The 19,227-nt window shown below is 41.7% G+C and overlaps 3 protein-coding genes across 4 annotated transcripts; 2 read left to right on the top strand and 1 right to left on the bottom strand.

The window, feature by feature from the left end:
* Positions 1 to 2,864: 2,864 nt before the first annotated feature.
* On the top strand, positions 2,865 to 5,784 carry atp5meb (ATP synthase membrane subunit eb). The gene is made up of 4 exons (XM_080893688.1): positions 2,865 to 3,004; positions 4,600 to 4,654; positions 4,841 to 4,939; positions 5,036 to 5,784. Exons 1-4 carry the CDS (start codon positions 2,969 to 2,971, stop codon positions 5,059 to 5,061), a joined length of 216 nt encoding a protein of 71 aa, XP_080749814.1. The 5' UTR covers positions 2,865 to 2,968; the 3' UTR covers positions 5,062 to 5,784.
* A 140-nt stretch (positions 5,785 to 5,924) lies between these two features.
* LOC308403891 (purpurin-like) lies at positions 5,925 to 10,048 on the top strand. 2 transcript variants are annotated; one of them, XM_080893686.1, is made up of 7 exons: positions 5,925 to 7,274; positions 8,076 to 8,133; positions 8,321 to 8,435; positions 8,797 to 8,933; positions 9,025 to 9,137; positions 9,220 to 9,432; positions 9,542 to 10,048. In XM_080893686.1, exons 3-7 carry the CDS (start codon positions 8,322 to 8,324, stop codon positions 9,550 to 9,552), a joined length of 588 nt encoding a protein of 195 aa, XP_080749812.1. In that variant the 5' UTR covers positions 5,925 to 7,274; positions 8,076 to 8,133; position 8,321; the 3' UTR covers positions 9,553 to 10,048. The 2 variants fall into 2 exon arrangements, with proteins under 2 accessions (XP_080749812.1, XP_080749813.1); XM_080893687.1 differs by lacking the exon at positions 5,925 to 7,274 and having other exon boundaries at positions 7,305 to 8,133.
* A 533-nt stretch (positions 10,049 to 10,581) lies between these two features.
* idua (alpha-L-iduronidase) lies at positions 10,582 to 17,622 on the bottom strand. The gene is made up of 14 exons (XM_080895048.1): positions 17,301 to 17,622; positions 16,309 to 16,449; positions 16,054 to 16,136; positions 14,765 to 14,872; positions 14,341 to 14,436; positions 13,830 to 14,032; positions 13,463 to 13,642; positions 12,855 to 13,071; positions 12,543 to 12,752; positions 12,318 to 12,439; positions 11,496 to 11,621; positions 11,119 to 11,195; positions 10,890 to 10,990; positions 10,582 to 10,797 (listed from the first exon to the last, which is right to left on the bottom strand). The coding sequence occupies exons 1-14, from the start codon at positions 17,438 to 17,440 to the stop codon at positions 10,697 to 10,699; spliced, it is 1,905 nt and encodes a 634-aa protein (XP_080751174.1). The 5' UTR covers positions 17,441 to 17,622; the 3' UTR covers positions 10,582 to 10,696.
* Between the last annotated feature and the right edge of the window lie 1,605 nt (positions 17,623 to 19,227).

Raw genomic sequence — 19,227 nt, 5'->3', positions numbered from 1 at the left:
TTTATCCATGCTGTGAAGAGGTTGTTTTTTTTTTTTAACTTAAAGTCAAATTAAAATGCATAATTTTTAAGTGAAATGTTTTAAAAGCAGTACTCTTAATTTCCCAGAGTGAAAATCTGTAATCTCATCAACATCTAAATGTTTGGCTAAAGAGGTCAGAGTTCACCTGGATACCTATAGAATGAATGAAAATCCTTTAATCCTTTTCTCTCGGGCATAGGCAGGGCATAGGTCCTTATACACATCTACAGTGTAGCTCAGTGAAATTTAGGAAGAGACGCTTTTAAGAGGCAGCTGAACAAAGTTTCCTTTCCTTTGCATCTGAAGTGCTTTAAATCAGTGTTCACACAGGTGATCTGTTTACTTGGTGAACTTTGTAGTGCAGCGCTGCTTTTCATGTGTTTGCAGTATTCGGTCATTTTGCAAATCTGCATGCAAAGCAAGTAAATCATTCCGCCAATGTACGCGGTATGATTTATTGGCTTTGAGACATATGCTGTCTCAAACACTGTTTTCAATAAATGCTGTTTTCCTCACAGAGAGAGTCTCCTCAGTGACTGATTGTAAACAAGTTCATTTAAACTGCACTTTTCAAGAACAAACATCACAGGGCTTTGCAGTACAAAATAGGATACAACAGTTAAAACTACAAATGGATAAAACCAATTAAAGCAAATCTCACACATGTGGGTCTTAAAGGGGGGTTTTTTTGTTAAAAAAAAAAAGAAGGTCCAATTACTGGAAGCGAGTTTCACAACTTGGGAGCCACAACCTCAAAATCCCAGTCTCCTGTTGTCTTTAACCTGGATCTAGGAATACATTAAAAGAGCTGGTCGGATTACCTCGGAGACCCAGCAGTTACATATACAGCTGTAGTCAGAAGTTCACATGTACTCAACATGAACATCATGGTAATTTTGGGCCCTTAACAATTTATTTGAACTGTTCTTTTTCCAGGTTCTAATGATTGGACAGCAAACATCTTTAATGACTTCTGGATTTTTCCTAATACACACAGGGTCAAAATATACATGCAGACTCAAATATATACACATGTTCTCTTAAATCTTTAATAATTGGTGCTGAAGGCTCCACACTGTCTTTTAACCTGACAAAGCATTTTAACTTCTTAGTGATCATGACTGACCACAACTTGTAGCTTTTCCTTGGAATTACCAACACTCAGAACAATGGGAGATTTTAAGGAACTCGGTGTCTAATCTAAGAACGGAAATTGTAGATTTACACAGGTTGGGAAGGCCTCTTTCTATATGTAGGTACATGCTGTTCAAATGTGACATCACTTTGCTAAATTCTTGAAAAAACACCTGAACTATCAATATCAGATGAGGGGAAATTGGTTAGGATTTTCAGGAACAACTCAAGAACCAGCCAGACTCAAACTGCTGGAACACCAGCATTACTGTCCACAGTGAAGTCAGTTTTATATTACCATGGACAGAGAGGGTGCTGACCGAGAAAGAAGCCCCTGCTTTAAAATCAACATCGAGGCAAATCGAGCCTTCTAACAAATGTTTTATGATAAGAATGAACAAATATCAAGTGATTCGGCAACAATGATAAGAGGTATGTTTGGAGGAGTAAAGGTGTGGCTGTCAAAACTAATACTGTACCAGCTGTCAAGCATGGTGGTGGTAGCATCATGTTATGGTGCTGTTTTGCTGCCAGTGGTTGTTACATTGCACAAAGTTGATGGAATAACTAAGAAGGAAGAATACCTTCAAATTCTTCACCTCAAAACAGCTAGAAGGTTGAAACTTAGACAGAGTTGGGTGTTCAAACAGGACCATGATCCCAAACCGAAAATAAAACTGGTTTAAAATGAATAAATCAAGCTAACGCTAAGTATTATTGACATATTTAATAATGGGCTTGGGTTTTGATTTTCCATTTAGCTCATAGACCTTATTTCTGTGGAAAACGTGGATTATGAAGTATTATTATTATTATTATTATTATTATTATTATTATTATTATTATTATTATTATCATTATTATTATTATTGCTGGATGGCAGCATCAGTAAGGGAATGAACCCAGTGTTATGTCTGTGCTTCAAGTCTGAAGAACAGTTTCTACATTATTTTCAGATGTAGACAAACTCTATGACTGAATATAGACAGATAAAAGAAGATCAGATGTTTGCATTTAATTAGAAAAACAGTCCACAGGGTGGCGCAGCACTGTTACATGGAGGCATGGTTGAGGAAGTTGAGTAGTTTAGTACATATCACAGCACAAAACAGCATTTGCAATGCTAAAGACATTTCGCATCAACTTTATTTTTGTTTTATTGTATTCAGTACAGAGTTGATTGCTTTTTATAGTTTTTCTCTTCAAATATTTTTATTGTGAAGCACAAATAACAATCACAAATTGTCCCATAGACTGACATTGCTTCCTTTTTACAGTTTTGGCATCAAGAAAAGGGGAAAAACAAAGCGAACAACAACAACAACAACAACAAAAAAACAAACCCAAACTCTTTTTATAGTTTTTATCAACTACACTCTTCAAAAAACTTAAACACATTCGGTCTAAATGAGAAAAAGACATCATGCTCATATCTGTACAGTTATGGACAGGTTGATGTGTTTGGAACAAGTAGACGGGCTAGTCCATTTTGCTGAATTTTCATTGCAGTAGCTCAAAAATAGTGAATACATGAAAATGTCGGGGCATGTTCCTAATGCGATGACGGATGGTGTCCTGGGGGATCTCCATCCAGATCTGGACAAGGGGATCACTGAGCTCTTGGACAGCCTGAGCTGCAGCCTAGATCAGGCGTGGGGAACTCCAGGCCTCAAGGCTGAAGAGGACCACTTGTTCCAGAAGGTGGCAGCAGTTCACCAGCGGCAGAAAGACCTAAAGAAGAAGACACCTCTGCTCTTCCTCCTGTTGGTGCTAAAGTGACCTCTGCTGTTAATCGTAAGCCTGCCGTGAAACTATGGTTCCTCCGGTTGCAGTGTCACCTCTGATTAAGGTTTGCATTGACACACATTTTGTTATAAAACTAGTGTTTTATAGTCACACGGCACAAACCGCCGTCTTTTAGGCTGCTAGTTAGCTACCGAGAACACGCTAACCTGCTAACGTTTAGCAGGGGCATGCTAGCTGTCAGCTGTGTCACTAAAACTATGAATGAGCAGCTGCAGCCTGAGTTGTACTGTTGTTTGATTGTGCCGTACAGCTCAGCTTGCACTGACCGTACATGTGTGCGGGAGAACAGTGACTGTTACGGAACATCACGCTTGATTTGACTGATAGTTAATACAAGCTGCCTTCATTTAAACGCCGCAGCGCTAACTGGCTGGTAAAGTGGAGTCACCGGAAATAACTAATGACTAATTCTAAAAATGTGTTGTTTTTGTATTTGTCTCTGCATCAAACAAGTTTAGCTGCTGTTCGCCTTCTACTTCAGTTGTCAGCTGTCAGAAAACTCTTGTTTTGGAGCGAAGCTGTTGCCCCCTACTGGTCATACTGTGAATGACAGGTGGATAAGGTTACTGTAGACTAGATATTTTTTTACTGGAACAGTTACTCTTTGTGCCCTGTCGTTAATGCCCTTTAAATCCTCAGTCAAATGTGGGTTTTGTACTAATGAAAGCTCATCAGGTGTAGCGGCTGGTGTTAGAAAATACAGCTTCAAAATGATAAATACTTTAATCCCACAAGGGAAGTTTGTGTTACAGCAGCAGGATAAAGAATACAAATAGTACAGTCTTTAATAAACATTGAGCAAACAACAAAGTTAAACTAAAAATGCTGCAGGCGCCTACTAAGGGCATTATTCTATGAGAATGCAAAAATGTGTATATATATACTACAGACTGACACTGTGTAAGACAATAATGAATATTGCATTCATAAATAATATATACACTATAAATCTACAAAACAAAAAGCTGTGTGACGGTATAATACACAATATCAGAATATTTCAATAAATTTGCCATAATTGAAATGTGAATCTATTAAAACAAGGTGCATTATAACTGTTAAGTATAACTGCTTAACACTTTGGTTATTGTTGAACTAAAGTGTAAACTTAACCCTTCAGGAGCTGCACCATGCTGTCATATAATAAAACTGAAAAATATTTTCTGTCTTGGATCAAGCTTTTTAACCAGCTGCTTACAGCCTTGTTTTTCCACCATGTGATCACATCAGTCACTTCCATCCACGTTTGCCCTTCCTGTCATATGGAGGTGCAGTCAGCGAGTTCCCCAGCGATGCTCAGTGGAGTCATTTTACATTTGGGTCACACAACACCAGCTGCTAGTATCTCCCTCTTTATGGCAAGGTTTTACTCGGTGGTGTGTTTTTTGCCTCAAGTGGTGAAACACCTTTTGTTGTTTCCACTTTTACTGGGAACATTTTTCCTCCTGTGTTTTGTTGGAGGGTTTTTGAAGTAGCTCGCTTTTTAGGTACCAAATGGTCATCAGAGGCTGATGGATGGCTCTCACTGTCAGACATAAATCATTTATCATTTACAATTGTATCGTGTTTTTTCTTTTGCGGCTGAGCCGGCTCATTGTGGAGTTTTTGACACTAACATGTACACATTTTCTATTGCAGACAGCCAGGTACTCAGCTTTGATTGCTGGGATCATATATGGCAAAAGGAGATATGGTAAGTTGTTACTAGAACTGTCCTTTACTGCAGCTGTGTAGTGTAATGAGGTCAAACACTTCCATTCATTGGGCAGAGCTTCTTATATACTACGTGCTGTGTAAGACAATAGTTGTATCTCATAAATCAGGAAACTGCGTGTCTTTTTCTTCCACCTCAGCTTAATAAATGTTCTGATTTGCTCAGATCACCTGAAGCCTATTGCAGCGGAAGAGAGGAGGATTGAGGAGGAGGAGAAGAAGGTCCGTGAAGAGCAGGAGCGCATCGCCAAGCAGCTAGCAGAAGGTACCTTGTTCACGCAGACATACTGTACAGCTCACATGTGGACGTCTCAATCACGACTGCATTGTCAAATCTCATATTTTGCTCTCGTCCTCACAGCAAATGAAGACAGCATTCTGAAGTAAAGCGTTGGAGTGCTGTTCCAGGATGTCCACGTCCATGTGCAATTTCCAACCTCTTCCACTCTTTCTGGAGTAGCTATGGCAAAATGGGGTCACTGCCACTCAAAAACACTCCTATTTTGTGGACATGTTCACCGTTACCTTTGATAATACAGCAGCCCTTTGGTTTTCCAGATATTGTGATTTAATGTTAGTCATGGATTATTGAGTAAAGCTTTTGAACTCTTAATGCCATATATGCACTGTGGTCTTTGTTCTCCTTCAGTCAACTGAATTCCCGATTGCTTCTGCATTAACACTTTTTCATATTAAATGTAGAAATATATCATTATTTACAGTTACCTTTTTTTTTGTTTTACTGCCAACAACTTTTTGGATCACTGGTTTCCATTTACAACATCGACTTAAAATTTGCACAGTTGTCTGGGAACCATTTATGAAGGGGTGCTGGTTAGTTTAGTAAACCTCTCATTTCTTCTTCAGAAATGCTGATGAAACACGGAGTGCATTGATTTATTTTTTTCCTCCACTTTCGTGCACCTCCGTAATGCTGCTCTGTGTAAGTTGATGATGAAAGCACTGTTCCCTCCAACCTCACTCCAAGAGCACAGGTTGTCAATACCCAATTTATACAAATCCTGTTCAATCCAAGGAGCTTTTGAGGTATTATGTCCACTTTCTCCAGCCTTCACTTTAAGCTTTTCAATAAAGACATAAGAAGTATAACTCTGTGTGCGTGTGAACCACATTTCTTTAAAATAATTTAACAGGTGGTCACACGTCTGCCTGAGAACTAACTGGCAACATGGCTGAGGTGATCTGTAGTTGTTGTTACAGTGGAATGACTTATCCTCTTAAATCCTTTTGCCAGGCATTCACAATCTTTTCTTTGAAAGCCTGAAAGAGCCTTTTAGATGTTGGCACGGTGACATGCCACCAGGCCCTTGATGTCAGTTTTAAATAAGACAGCCTGGAACACTTTATTATAATTTTATAGATTTAAAGGTAAAAATGTACTTATTTTGTGGCTGATCTTTAATTTAGATTTACTTATTTAAATGCATAAATATGACTCCAAAGTTTGAGTCATATGCTCTTTATTTGAGATTCACATGTCTGTCACTCTGCTCAGTCCTGCTGTATTTCTGAACCTGTGGAAAAGTTCATACTTATTGTCTAAACTTCCCATTTAATTAAGATTACAGTTCATGTGGAAATTCATTTTCACTTTTAGTGTGACCCACATTGGTTGGGTGTTAAAACAATTTTAACAACCTCTTACTTTTGGTTTAATTGCATCGCCTAAAAATAATTTCTATTGTTTCCAAAGTCCAGAGTTATGTCATTAATTATTTTCACTAATGCACAAAAAGATAGTTTTGTAAAATGAAATTTTAATTGGGAGAAAAGTGAATGGCTAGTTGAGTATCAAAAGAGTTACTGCAGCCTATGATTAAATAAGACGGATGCATATATTTCTACACTCAGCTGCTTGTTATACAACTTGAACCAGTCATCAACCTGACATGGCTCTGGTCCAGATCTGATCAACCTGAGCTCCCTTCCAGTTAAGCAAGTGCGCGTCTGTAACAGGATCATTTAAACCTGTCGTTTGTTTTCAGATTAGAGATGCAGAGTTAACACTGCTGACACGTGACTGGTCACATCAGTGTCGAAGATTTGACTGCATTTAAAAAGGTGAGGACGTTGGGCACAAAGGTCTTATGTAATATCTTCAGGACAGGTTATTGTTAGAACGACAACAATGACAGGGCTGCCAGAAAAATGCAGCCGGATTTACCGACACACTACTCGTCTTAAATTGGCTTCCTTACCTTACAAAAATATCTCCCAAGAGCTGTTAGAGGGATTACAGTGATCTGGTTACGTTTGGATTCTGGGACACAAAAACTGAAAAAACAAAACAAAACCAGTTGCTCGACATTTGACTCCAAAATTTGTAAAATCAAAAGAAGAGCTTTTCTTTATCCTTTTTTCTTCTAAATAAACCATGTAGACGATATATAATATCGTAAAGTGAGCGCTTTTGGAATATAACTTCACCTTGATACCTGTAAAACAGAAGCTTGTGCATTTTTAGACCTCTGCACATGCAGGATGCATAAGTGGTGTAAACTTTCTATAATGCAGCTCAGCTGTTTCCTGTGTGACACATTGCAGGGCGAAGCTGAAGAAGAGACAGATTACTTAACCAAGTAAGTGGCAGCAGCCGGGAACACCTGAGCCTGTGCTGACCTAACATGACCCAACATCCAGTACATATATATAATTTTTTTCTTTTTTTGCAGTTTTACCAGTTGTACATTTGTACTGTTTGTTGAAGGTGGAAAACAGATTTTTGATTTCTTTCCACTGGTTGTTAAAGTTTAAGAACTCACAAAATACATAATTTTAGGTTAAAACATCCTGAATAAAACAGAACAGGCAAAAAGGCTAAAGAGACGGAGCAGTAATGCTTAATCTACAAATAGACTTGGCAGAACAAAACACTAAGTTAATTAGTGCAGTGATTTATTTTATCGTGTTAAATTAATATTAATAATGATAACAGAAAGCATTAATGCTCTTGGAAAAACTGTCCCTGTTCAGGGTTTTGGGAATATTTTGAACACATTTAAAGGAAACACAGATGCAGTAGAAAGACAGAATCTCTCTTGAACCCTGCATCTTTCTCAGGCTGGGTAAATCTGTACACTTTATACATTTTCATGTATCCTCAGGGCTAAAAATACATTTGCCTGCTCATGTAAACACCTTTGCTGTGCATACGTGACCTGCGGCTCAGCCAGCCTTATCCTGCCGGGCATCTGTTATCTTGTATTCCATTATGTAGCCCTGCACTGAATTACATAAAGCCTGCTGAATCTGGGGGTTCATCAGCTTACGCCGGCGGATTTTGTTAACTGGATAAGCCGTAGATTTAAAATCTGAAAATAAGCAGCGAGCCTGTCTGTGCGTCGGGTATAAAAGGCTCACACAGCGTCTTCTCACCACAGTTCACTGCAACAACTCTGCACTGAAAACGTCTTGTGGCTTCTTCATTCCCTACTTCAGGTAAGGAGATGCTTCTTTTAAGGGACTTGCTCAAATTTTTACAAATAAATATGGAGCTCAAAGAACAACCCTTTCTTGTTCTTAAACCATTTATGAGGATTTTAGTGTCAAAATGATTTAGGAATGCTGACTTTACACCTTTATATAAACAAATCATAATACAGTGTTAATTTGGGTTTTGCGTTAGGATGAATTTTCAAATCTTTGCTCTGGTGATGATGCTTCTGGCCTGTGTGGAGCACAGCCTGGCCTCCTGTGTGGTGGACAGCTTCACAGTCAAACAGGACTTTGACCCCAAAAGAGTGAGTACGCAAATGTGTCTTTTAAGGATACTTCTTAACCCTTTCATTACGAGATCAAAAATTGAAATATATTCTAAGACTTTTTCTGTGTATTTTTGAACTTTCTGTAATCTGAATTAGCTTGACTGTATTTATAGTAACACTGGTGTATAATAAGTAGTTAAAAAATAACCAAAACAGGAACAAAATGATCAATGTGGCTCATGTATAAACCAGAACATCATCGGCATACAATCACACATATGAACTTATGAACTATGTGCTACTTACTGTGATATTCACACATTTCAGTGTGTATATCCATACTATAGACATGCCAATCAAAATAAAGCTCATCTTTGCCCTTTCTTCCCTATAACAGTACGCAGGGAAGTGGTACGCTCTGCAGAAGAAAGATCCTGAGGGTTTGTTCCTGCAGGACAACATCTCTGCTGAGTACACGGTTGGCGATGATGGCTCCATGGTGGCCTCCTCCAGAGGCAGAGTCACTCTCTTTGGGTGGGTATTTGCAACATACTTGGTAGCAGCTTCAATGTGAGGTCATGAATACGCTTGCATTTGCTGCATATTTCCTCTCCTCTGTATTCAGGTTCTGGGTTGTCTGTGCTGACATGGCTGCTCAGTACACAGTCCCTGACCCTGGCAACCCTGGTAAAATGTTTATGGACTACCAGGGCCTGGCCAGTTACCTGTCCAGTGGCGGTAAGCCTGCTCATCATGTTCTCTTTGTCACTCTGTCTTTCCTTCGTGGAGCTGGGACTAATTTCTCATTCCTGACTTCTAGGTGACAACTACTGGGTCATTGATACAGACTATGACAACTACGCCATCACCTATGCCTGCCGCACCCTGAAGGATGACGGAACCTGCGAGGATGGCTATGCTCTAGTCTTCTCCCGCAACCCCCGTGGCCTCCCCCCTGCCATCCAGAGAGTGGTCCGCCAGAAGCAGGAGGAAATCTGCATGGCCGGACAGTTCCAGCCTGTGCTGCAGTCCGGTATGTAAAACAAGGACTTGTGTTGAGGATTGTTTAGCTTAAGCTCTGATGCAGAGAAAGAATTTTAAGACTTAATCTGACACTTGTTCCTCCTCTCTGTTTTCAACAGGAGCTTGCTAAACAAATGCTCATCTGGGGCATGTTGAGCAACCCTACATTAAAGTGGATCCAAGAGAATAAGCCTGTCACATTCCAACTATGTGACCAACATCAGATAAATCCAATCCAATCCATAACCCTGTGAAAACTTTAAACCTGCCACGACAAAAATACAATTTAAATCCACTGGAAACTATTAGCGATGGAGTGGATATCATCAAATAACCAGCTGTATCAAACTGTCACACTGGTGGGTAACATCTGCACTGTGCCATTCTGCATCGGTGACAATAAATTTTGTAAAGAAACTTGTGGTGGCTTTTTATTTCCCTTAACTGCACTTCATATCTACTGTTCACTTATTTATCCAATCCCGTTTATTCACTCTTTTGAAGTGATTCGCTTGAAAAATTAGAAACCCAAATTTTTGAAGTCACAGAGGATGTTTCCTCCAAGGCAGAGGAGAAAGAAAGAAAAGGATGTGTTTAAAGAAAAGTCCTAAAACTTGTGCTTATCTCATCTGAGCCTTAATCAAATCAGCAAAGATGTACAGGAAAGAGTTTCAAACACCAACCAGGCAGAAATAGAACAACATTGTGGTCCCACGACTTCCCCCTGCACTTCAGATGTAGCAACACCCTCAGACAGAAACTGGTTCATCTCAATGCACTCCCAAACACAAGCTGAATAACACAATGTATGTTGTGCGGCGCGGTGAGTAGTGCTCGGACTCTAAATAGGAGAAACCAAACAGCCACCGTAGAAGAGCCACCTCAACATGACAACATCTGCACCTGAACGATAAAGGTCACTCTTTCAAGGATGCAAATGTCCACACCTTGGACCGAGAATACAGATGTTTTCAAAGAGCAGTAAAGGAGACGATCTGTGTCCACCATCTTTGACCAGACACCGGATATTAGAAACCAACAATGCAGTCTAGAGATCCCTTCCCAAGTGTCTCAAACCTCACTTACACCTTGCCTCAGGTGACCTCAACATGATGGGGTGGGGCGAGGATTCAGTGATTTCACACCTTGACTCACATGATTACAGCTGACCACATACAATGCTTTATTAAATACAAAATCCACCAATCCAAAAATTTACATTATATAAAACAATAACAAAACATAACATAACAGCCAGCAGACCAGATCTCGGACTAATGCTCCTCTGAATATCTCTCTGGCAGCGAGTACTCGCCGGGCCTTCCCCAGTAGTCCACAGCTCGAACTCTGTACAGACCACTAACCTCCTGGTCCACTACAGAACACAACAGAGAGCATGATATTATTTCTCTGTACAGTCAGACTCTAAAGGTCTCAGATTTAGAAGAATTTAGTGTGAATTCTTACCTGGTGAATAAACATAAGAAGTAAAAATAGTGTTCTGGGTGCTGATTTTGCCGAATGCCTTGCCGCCTGTGGATAATTCCACTTCATATGTTTTGATGCATCTGCGAAGCATAACATAATAAAAGTGGTGTTAGCCTTACTAACGTTGTCCAACCTTTAAAGGATAAAGATGCATATAATACATTTTAAAGCAGAGTGAAATGAAATGTTTTGGATGAGAAACACCTACTTTGAATTGACACAGTGGTCAGACCAGATAATAAGGACTTGACCTTTAGTGATCCTAATGAAGCGTAACCCGTTGACCTGAAGAAGGTCAAATATAACGCAGTGTAAAAATATAAATCTGTGATTAATTTTATAGACAACAGAGCATTTAAAAACATACATTTATTACAAATTTAGCAAATAGACCTACTCATAAAAACTCGCCTTGGCTCTATAGACTTCTTTCTAGCTTAAAATTAAAAATATAATCAATTAAAATATTTTAAAGCAGCTTCAGCTTTCTTACTATTTTCTAATATTGTCTTTCAGACTCATTTATGACACGAGTGTAATATGAGATATTTTATCTATACAACATTGTGTTGTGTTGGTACTAACCTGGTCTGGCACAGCTTTCGGCCGGGCACAGACGTGGATGAGGAGGACGGAGGGCACCGGCAATTTGGCTTTCAGAATCAGACTGTCTCCTGCAGGAACGTCCAAGGGTCCGTCAGTGTGGGGGCCCTGAGACAATGACACATCAGGTCAAAGCGTGTCTCAGTGCACTTGAGAGAGCAGGAAAAGGTCAAAGTGATCTGTCAAATCAGTTCAAGTCTTAAAGACTCACAAAAAAATAATCCCACAGGCATCAACTAGATAACAAAAAATGATGAGAGTTCATACTGGGAGGAAATCCATGCTTTCACAATGTGGTGTGCAGAAAACTTCATCAAAAATAAAAAAAAATAAAGGCAGAGAAGCCTGTTTAACTCGGTGGAATGAGGGAATCATTGCACGGCGTAAAGTGTGCCACAGCCTTCGAGGCTCTTTCATGCCTGTCACGTGTGCTCACTGACAACCTGCTCTCTTCTGTAAAGAGAAAAAGGCACCAGTAGCTGTTCTGCTGATCTCTCGGGAACGCCAATCAAGCCGCACGGTGCTGGGCTGTGACCATAGATGCCGCTAAAGAATATCAGGACCACATGCAATCCTGATGAAGTCCGATTTTGGCCGTATGCTCAGAAATGGACATTAACAACTCGCTCAAGGTAATTTTTTTAACTGACATGTGGTGATGATCAAGTCTTCCCCTAATTTTCTCTGAGTAGTGTATCAAACAGGATAGATAACTTTTAGCTTTCGTGTTTTGCTGTACACTGAAAAACATACAATTATAATTGCAGAAAACTAGAATATATACTGTCCAGCTGTCCTGTTTACCTCCACACTCCTGAGGCGTCTGAACTGCTCTGCTGTGGGGTAGTCAGGGCTCCCCGTGTTCTGCCACAGCTCGTAAGGGTTGGTTACATTATTGTCCAAGTAATATGTGACATACATTAGACCTGGATAACAAACAGATAGCAAAGAGGAGTAAAATTAACCAAACAGTCTTACAGAAATCATCACAGATAAACAGAAACACTCCAAATCCCTTGACAGTGTTACCGTTTTGTGCAGGCAGTCCTTTCAGTGAGACAGTGACATCGTCGGTGATGGTAGAGGTGCTGTTGTCCTCACTGTTGTACACCAACACTGCTGCCTGCCAGCTGTCTGAGCCACCGGGCATTACGGGTTTGTGGCTACTGGCGAGAACTCCCAGTGTGCCGTTGTGGCCTCCTGATGAGTTCACAACCTGAGCCAGAAGCTGGGTCTCTCCTAAAATTTGAATCACAGGGACACATACGAATTAAATCATGTTTAAACGATTCATCCCCTTTCCCCCCCGAGGGAACATGTGTTCTAGGGTAAAGATGTCACCTAGCAAAGCCAGCAGGGCCATGACTGTGAGGACGGGCTTCCTGATGAGTTGAACATGAGGCGGCTGAGTGTTGTTGACCTGGAAGCGGGCGGTCAATGTGCGCTGGGTGAAGGGGTGTGGGTGGTAGCTGAGGAAGGCATTGTCGTTGCTCAGCAGGGTGTAGTTGATGGTGCTGTTTGGGTTTGCCATCAACATATCCTGGTGCTGGTTTATAATCTTTTGAAGGTGGACAGCAGAGGATTTGATCAGGGTGATTTAACTGGCGGAGAGAAGCTCCTCGTAACACACCGACAACAAATTAGTTCTTTTATCCCATACCCACATTTAGACTGGTCTGATGAATACATTTTATGAAGTTGTCGGGGTCATTTCTATGGGAAGAAGATCATACACAAAATATGGGGGCATTTGCTAATCTCTCCATTACCGATTAAAGTTTGATGTCCGGCAATTTAGAGCTGCCGTGCTCACATCAGCTATTTGGTGCGGTCCTTTTCAGGTTTAAATGAAAGATATTGTTCTAGACTGGACACTTCTAACAAACATAAATTCCCACGTGAAATATTTTTTTCCACCCATGCTGTTCGTTTAAATGTCTTCGCCTCACCTTTACCACCATTGCAGCATAGGTCACATCAGCCCTCCACTCCTGAGGCCTGGACCACCCTACCAGAGGATCAGCCTCGTCATTGTAAACAGGCAAGCTGCGAAACTTAGGGAAACGCTCTTGGATCTCTCCTACAGTCTTGATCTCCTGCTGGAGGATGGGGAAGGAGTAGCCTCCTCCCTGTAAGATCGAAGACAGGAAGTCAGCCTGGAATTAAGCAAGTTTGTGTAGTAATAACTATAGTTTTTCCTAAAACAGCTGAGTCTATGAACATAATGATAATTATATTTTTCTGGCAACTATAAGCACAAATCTAGAGCATAATCAAGGCTGCTTTCATTTTCTATTTGCTAAGAAAAGAAAACACCTTTTTGTGCAGGGCTATATAGTCCAGTCTGACCCCAGTCTCTCCAGTGAAGTAGTTGGTGCCGTTGTAGCAGTGCTGCAGCATGGCCCAGCAGTACGGGGAGTGTGGATGGGGGTGACAAGAGTCTCCTGGACCTCCAAACCTCAGGAGTGTACTGGCAGCACGCAGACCCTCAGAACAGGCGTCATAGTAGTTTAGAAACCCTTGAGAAAAAAATGATAATCCACAGCACAGCACTGTCATACTGTCTGGCGAGAACATTTGAATTTCCACAAATTTATAAAAGAAGCTCCAGAAGAATTGGTTTAGTGCTTTTAGGCATAACTTCATATAATGTGTGTGCCCGTTTACATTCACATAACACTATTATAAACACAAGCTCCAGATCTATAAGAGAAAATAAGTAGGGGGGTGGGGGGGGGACCCCCAGACTTACCTTTCATCAATGGTAACAGTTTACAAACACAAACACACACACACACAAGCCATGCACAATGTCTCACAGGTTTACCTTGAATTGAGACAGTAACATTATCAAAGTCATGGTTGTTGGGCTCATTCCATGTTTCAAAGTTCCATCGAGAAACACTTCCCAGGCCATATTTGTCTGAAATTTACAACAAGCAACGACAGTCATCACAAAACGCATGAGCAGGGTGACACAGTGCAGATTAAGCCATTTAGTTTCAGCTAAATCACATGTTTACATGCCCGCCACAGTACATTTTCTGATTGATTTCTGAATACTTCAATTGGGACCATTTTAGTCAAAAAAATGACTGTTATTCATTATTTTAATGCATAGTAATTTGTTATGGCTCTCCTATTGGACTTCACTGTTCTTCACTGTCGTCCTTTTTAATATTCTTATTGATTATGCAAAAAAAGTACGAAACAAAAAACTAAACTAACGATGTCTGCTTCAACTCACTCACCAATGTACCTCTTGGCTATGAGATAAACCAGATTTCTCCACTCGACCACTTGTGATTTATCCTCAAAATCAGTGAAGTAATTAGAGACACTTCCCATCAGTTCAAATCCTGCAACAGAGAACAGGAAAATCCAATTACGTTTTCTGATATACAAATTTCTGATGTTTAGCTAACAAATTAACTAAATGGTAAATGGACGTACATAGCACTTTTCTACCCTCCTGGAGCACCTAAAGCACTTTATACAACATGCCACATTCACCCATTCATACAAGCACTTTCTTCGGTGCTTCCTAACCTCCTAGAACCTGGCGTCCACATATGTGGACATCACATTTTGGGTTGTCTAGACCAAAATACACAACTTTGCAATACAAGGAACTGATAACCACGTACGAGGACACCATACTGCCACTCTTCTATCAAAATTTAAAACAAATGTCCTCATATGTGGATCTAATTTTTCTCAGAAACAAAAATCAGTTAAAAAAAATCATCAGGTAATTCTTTGTTTTTACATTAATCAGGTCCCAATCAGCCCAAATAGCAAACAGAAGTTAAAAATGCATGTTTGGGTCTTAGGAGGTTAAGCTAACATTCACATAAATTCATACTCCAATGAATGCATCGGAGAGCACCTTGGGGTTAGTATCTTGCCCAAGGATATTTAGCCTGCAGACAAGGGCAGCCAGGGATCAAACCACTAACCTTCCAATCAGTAGATGACCTGCTCTATCTCCTGAGCTACAGCCACCCCAAGCAGGCTAGGCTAGGCAAGGCTTTAGATTTTGTTGCAAGAGAATGTTTTTCTGTCATCTGACCTACTTCAAAATTGGCTGAGGTATTACTCGAGTAATAATAATAATGGACTGCATACAGCGCTTTTCGAGATCCTCAAAGCGCTTTACACTATTCATTCACTCTCACATTCACACACTGGTGGAGGCAGCTACAGTTGTAGCCACAGCTGCCCTGGGGCAGACTGACAGAAGAGAGTCATATTGCACCATCTGGCCATCACCAGTAGGTGGTAGGTGAAGTGTCTTGCCCAAGGACACAACGACCAAGACAGACAGAGCTGGGGATCGAACCGGCAACCTTCTGGTTACAAGATGAGCTTCCCAACCCCCTGAACCACGGTCGCCCGCGCAGGGTCAACTTTTGTGGTAGTCGTGACCACAGAAATTATGTTTTACTCTTCCATGACCTCATAACGAACAATAAAAAGGTATGAAAACAGATGACAAATGTACATCAGGAATAAATATAACAGGACTGTAGTACAGTACCTGGTTGAAGGCCATTCATCCATAATAGCTCTATCAGCCGGTCCAGTCTAGTGAAGTTATATTGAGGTTTTCCTCCAATATCTCTAAAATTAAAAAAAAGTTAGATGAGACCACTCTTAGTACTACTGTAAGTTATAACCTACAAAAACAACATTCAAAAAGCTTGTCTTCGATCGCGAGCGTGTTATAGCAAACATGACCCACCACATGTCATGCTACTTGCTACCTACTTGCTTGTTCATTTACTTCACTTACTGTGCAGTCACCAGCTCCAGCATCCAGTGTATCCTGACCTGCTGGATCCCTCCATGAGGAACAGAGCCCACATAGGCCAAATTCAGCTGCTGGTCAATGCTCAGGTCATACTCGTGGGCCTGCGTGTGAGGGAGTGGGGGGCTGGACACAAAACACAGACAAACATTTAGCTTTGTGCTATATCTACACACACTCACTGGGCATTTTATTAGGTACACCAGATTGGACCCCCTTTTTCCCTGAACTCACTTAGTTCTTCATGACACAGATTCAACAATGTACTGGAAACCATCTTCAGAGACTTTGGTCTGTAGTGACATGACTGGCATAACATAGCTGCTGCAGATTTGTCAGTGGGCTGGTGAATATGGAGGCTATTTGAGTACAGTGAATTTTCAAGACACCAGTTTGGGATGATTTGAGCTTTGTGGCACTGTGTGTGATGCTGGTGCTGACAGATGTGATCAAAAAAGGATGAACATCGCCAGCAACAATACTCAGGTAGGCTGTGTCGTTCAAATGATTCTTAACGTTTAGTAAGGGACCCAAAGCATGCCAAGAAAATATCTCCCACACCATGGCACCACCAGCAGCAGGCAGGGCCCTCATGTTGTTCATGCCAACCCTGAATGAGTGGCAGATACTGACACTCATCAGAGCATGCATCATTAATGTGTTCTTAGTTGTCAGAAATTTGGTCTGCTGCTGTAGCCCATCCACTTCCGGGTTTGATGTCTTGTGTGCTCAGAGATGCTCTTCTGCATACCTTGGCAGTGAGTTACTCCATAGTCTACCTTTCTCCCTTTACGCTCAGAGAAAGTCCTACGTGTTCCTAGTAAGTGCATCGTTTTTTAAATACTTCCTCTGAAGTATTCTGCTACAGTGAATATAAAAATAATTCCACAGTCAGTGTCCCGTTTCAGTGAATCTCTGCTTTCTGGCTGACACTTACTGCTCGGCGCTCACACGGGAAAAGTTAAAACTGGACCTACCAGAAACCAGTGCTTCTCCAGAAGTGTTTAAGATCTCCTGTCGGCCTTTGCACGTCAGCTGTGATAACATAGGAAGCGCTTGAAGTTTCGGAAATGCAAAGGAGCAAAGCTAGAAATGTAAACGTTTTCCACACCATCATATTTGCGACCCGCTAGCTTAAACGGCTACAATAAAAAAACAAAAAACAAACACGGTGTGTTATAAAGAGAGTGGGGAAGTGTGACTTAAACGTCGTCTGTGAGTAAATAGGAGAAAAAGCTCTGCCATAGCTCAACTAGACACACTTAAGACACCAACAAGTGTTTCTAACAAACTAGCAAAGTGCGACTGCAGTCATGTGAACACAACAACGTAGATTACATGCGACAGTGTTGTAGTCTTTTAGGGAAGTGAGCGGTGCATCAGTTGCATGGATACAAAACCACTGCACATTCAATTAAACACAACATTCTGCAGAGTATCAATGATGTAGCTTCTTATTATATTATCGATTATTATATTATCGAGGCAGAAGATGGAGAACCAGCTTCAGCAAAACAACGTTGGTGAAGTCTGGAGAGGCCTCAGAACCATCTCAGGCCACAAACAGCAGAACTCTCTGCCTGGGAGGGATGTGAGATGGGCAAATGAACTGAATCATTTCTTCAACAGATTTGATTCAACCATGAGACAGTCTACAACATCGGCTGCAGACTCACCCACCCCCACTGCTGCTGTTCCACCTCTGACACCTCAGACACTTCACACCTCCTCTATTCACCCTGCTCACTCCCCCCCACCCCCAACAACAGCATCCAATACACACTCAACACAAGGCTCCAGCCTGTCTCTCTCAACCACCCAGGTTAGGAGGGAACTGAGGAGGATTAATGGCAAGAAGGCAGCGGGTCCAGATGGCATCAGCTCGAGGGTCGTCAGGTCCTGCGCGGACCAACTGTGTGGGGTGATGGAGCACCTCTTCAACCTGAGCCTGAGGTTGGGAAGAGTCCCACAGCTCTGGAAAACCTCCTGTGTTGTACCAGTGCCAAAGACTTCACGCCCCAAGGACCTCAACAGCTACAGGCCGGTGGCTCTGACATCCCACCTGATGAAGACCCTGGAGCGGTTGGTCCTGGCTCAGCTTCGGCGCCTAACAAGCTCATCACTGGACCCACTTCAGTTTGCCTACCAGCCTGGCATTGGAGCGGATGATGCCGTCATTCACCTCCTACATCGTTCCCTCGCTCACCTGGAGACCGCTGGAAGCACTGTGAGAATCATGTTCTTTGATTTCTCCAGTGCCTTCAACACCATTCTTCCCTCGGTTCTGAAGGACAAGCTGGTGAACTCTGGAGTGGACCATCACCTCACTACCTGGATTTTGGACTACCTCACCGACCGACCACAGTATGTGAGGACTCAGGGCTGTGTGTCGGACAGGGTCGTCTGCAGTACGGGGGCCCCACAGGGAACGGTTCTGGCTCCGTTCCTCTTCACCATCTACACTGCAGACTTCTCCCACAATTCCACCCAGTGCTTCCTGCAGAAGTTCTCTGATGACTCTGCAATAGTCGGCCTCATCACTGATGGGGACGACGAGGAGTACAGAGGACTGACTCAAGACTTTGTGGACTGGTGCCAGCTGAACTACCTCCAGATCAACGCCAGTAAAACCAAGGAGCTGGTGGTAGACTTCCGCAGGCACAAGCATTCTCCACTGCAACCACTGAACATCCAGGGTATGGACATTGAGGCTGTGGACAGCTACAGGTACCTTGGTGTTCATCTGAACAACAGACTGGACTGGACTCATAACTCAGACGCCCTCTACAGGAAAGGGCAGAGCAGGTTGTACCTGCTGCGGAGACTCAGGTCGTTTGGGGTGGAGGGCCCACTCCTGAAGACCTTCTATGACTCTGTGGTGGCTTCTGCTATCTTTTATGGTGT

The sequence above is a fragment of the Rhamphochromis sp. 'chilingali' genome (genome assembly GCF_963969265.1).
Source record: "Rhamphochromis sp. 'chilingali' genome assembly, chromosome: 10".
Classification (NCBI taxonomy): Eukaryota; Metazoa; Chordata; class Actinopteri; order Cichliformes; family Cichlidae; genus Rhamphochromis; species Rhamphochromis sp. 'chilingali'.
This window is presented reverse-complemented; position numbering and strand designations above follow the sequence as displayed.

What these genes read in the sequence shown, in the direction of transcription:
- atp5meb (XM_080893688.1), top strand. Translation starts at nt 2,969, where the DNA reads ATGGTTCCTCCGGTTGCAGTGTCACCTCTGATTAAG. An exon ending in CAGTGTCACCTCTGATTAAG is followed by an intron (nt 3,005 to 4,599) that starts GTTTGCATTGAC and finishes TTTCTATTGCAG; the next exon opens with ACAGCCAGGTACTCAGCTTT. An exon ending in CGCCAAGCAGCTAGCAGAAG is followed by an intron (nt 4,940 to 5,035) that starts GTACCTTGTTCA and finishes TCGTCCTCACAG; the next exon opens with CAAATGAAGACAGCATTCTG.
- LOC308403891 (XM_080893686.1), top strand. Translation starts at nt 8,322, where the DNA reads ATGAATTTTCAAATCTTTGCTCTGGTGATGATGCTTCTGGCCTGTGTG. An exon ending in GGCAGAGTCACTCTCTTTGG is followed by an intron (nt 8,934 to 9,024) that starts GTGGGTATTTGC and finishes CTCTGTATTCAG; the next exon opens with GTTCTGGGTTGTCTGTGCTG. An exon ending in CAGTTACCTGTCCAGTGGCG is followed by an intron (nt 9,138 to 9,219) that starts GTAAGCCTGCTC and finishes CCTGACTTCTAG; the next exon opens with GTGACAACTACTGGGTCATT.
- idua (XM_080895048.1), bottom strand. Translation starts at nt 17,440, where the DNA reads ATGATGGTGTGGAAAACGTTTACATTTCTAGCTTTGCTCCTTTGCATT. An exon ending in AGGACTGCCTGCACAAAACG is followed by an intron (nt 12,440 to 12,542) that starts GTAACACTGTCA and finishes TTTGTTATCCAG; the next exon opens with GTCTAATGTATGTCACATAT. An exon ending in TTCTTATGTTTATTCACCAG is followed by an intron (nt 10,798 to 10,889) that starts GTAAGAATTCAC and finishes TGTGTTCTGTAG; the next exon opens with TGGACCAGGAGGTTAGTGGT.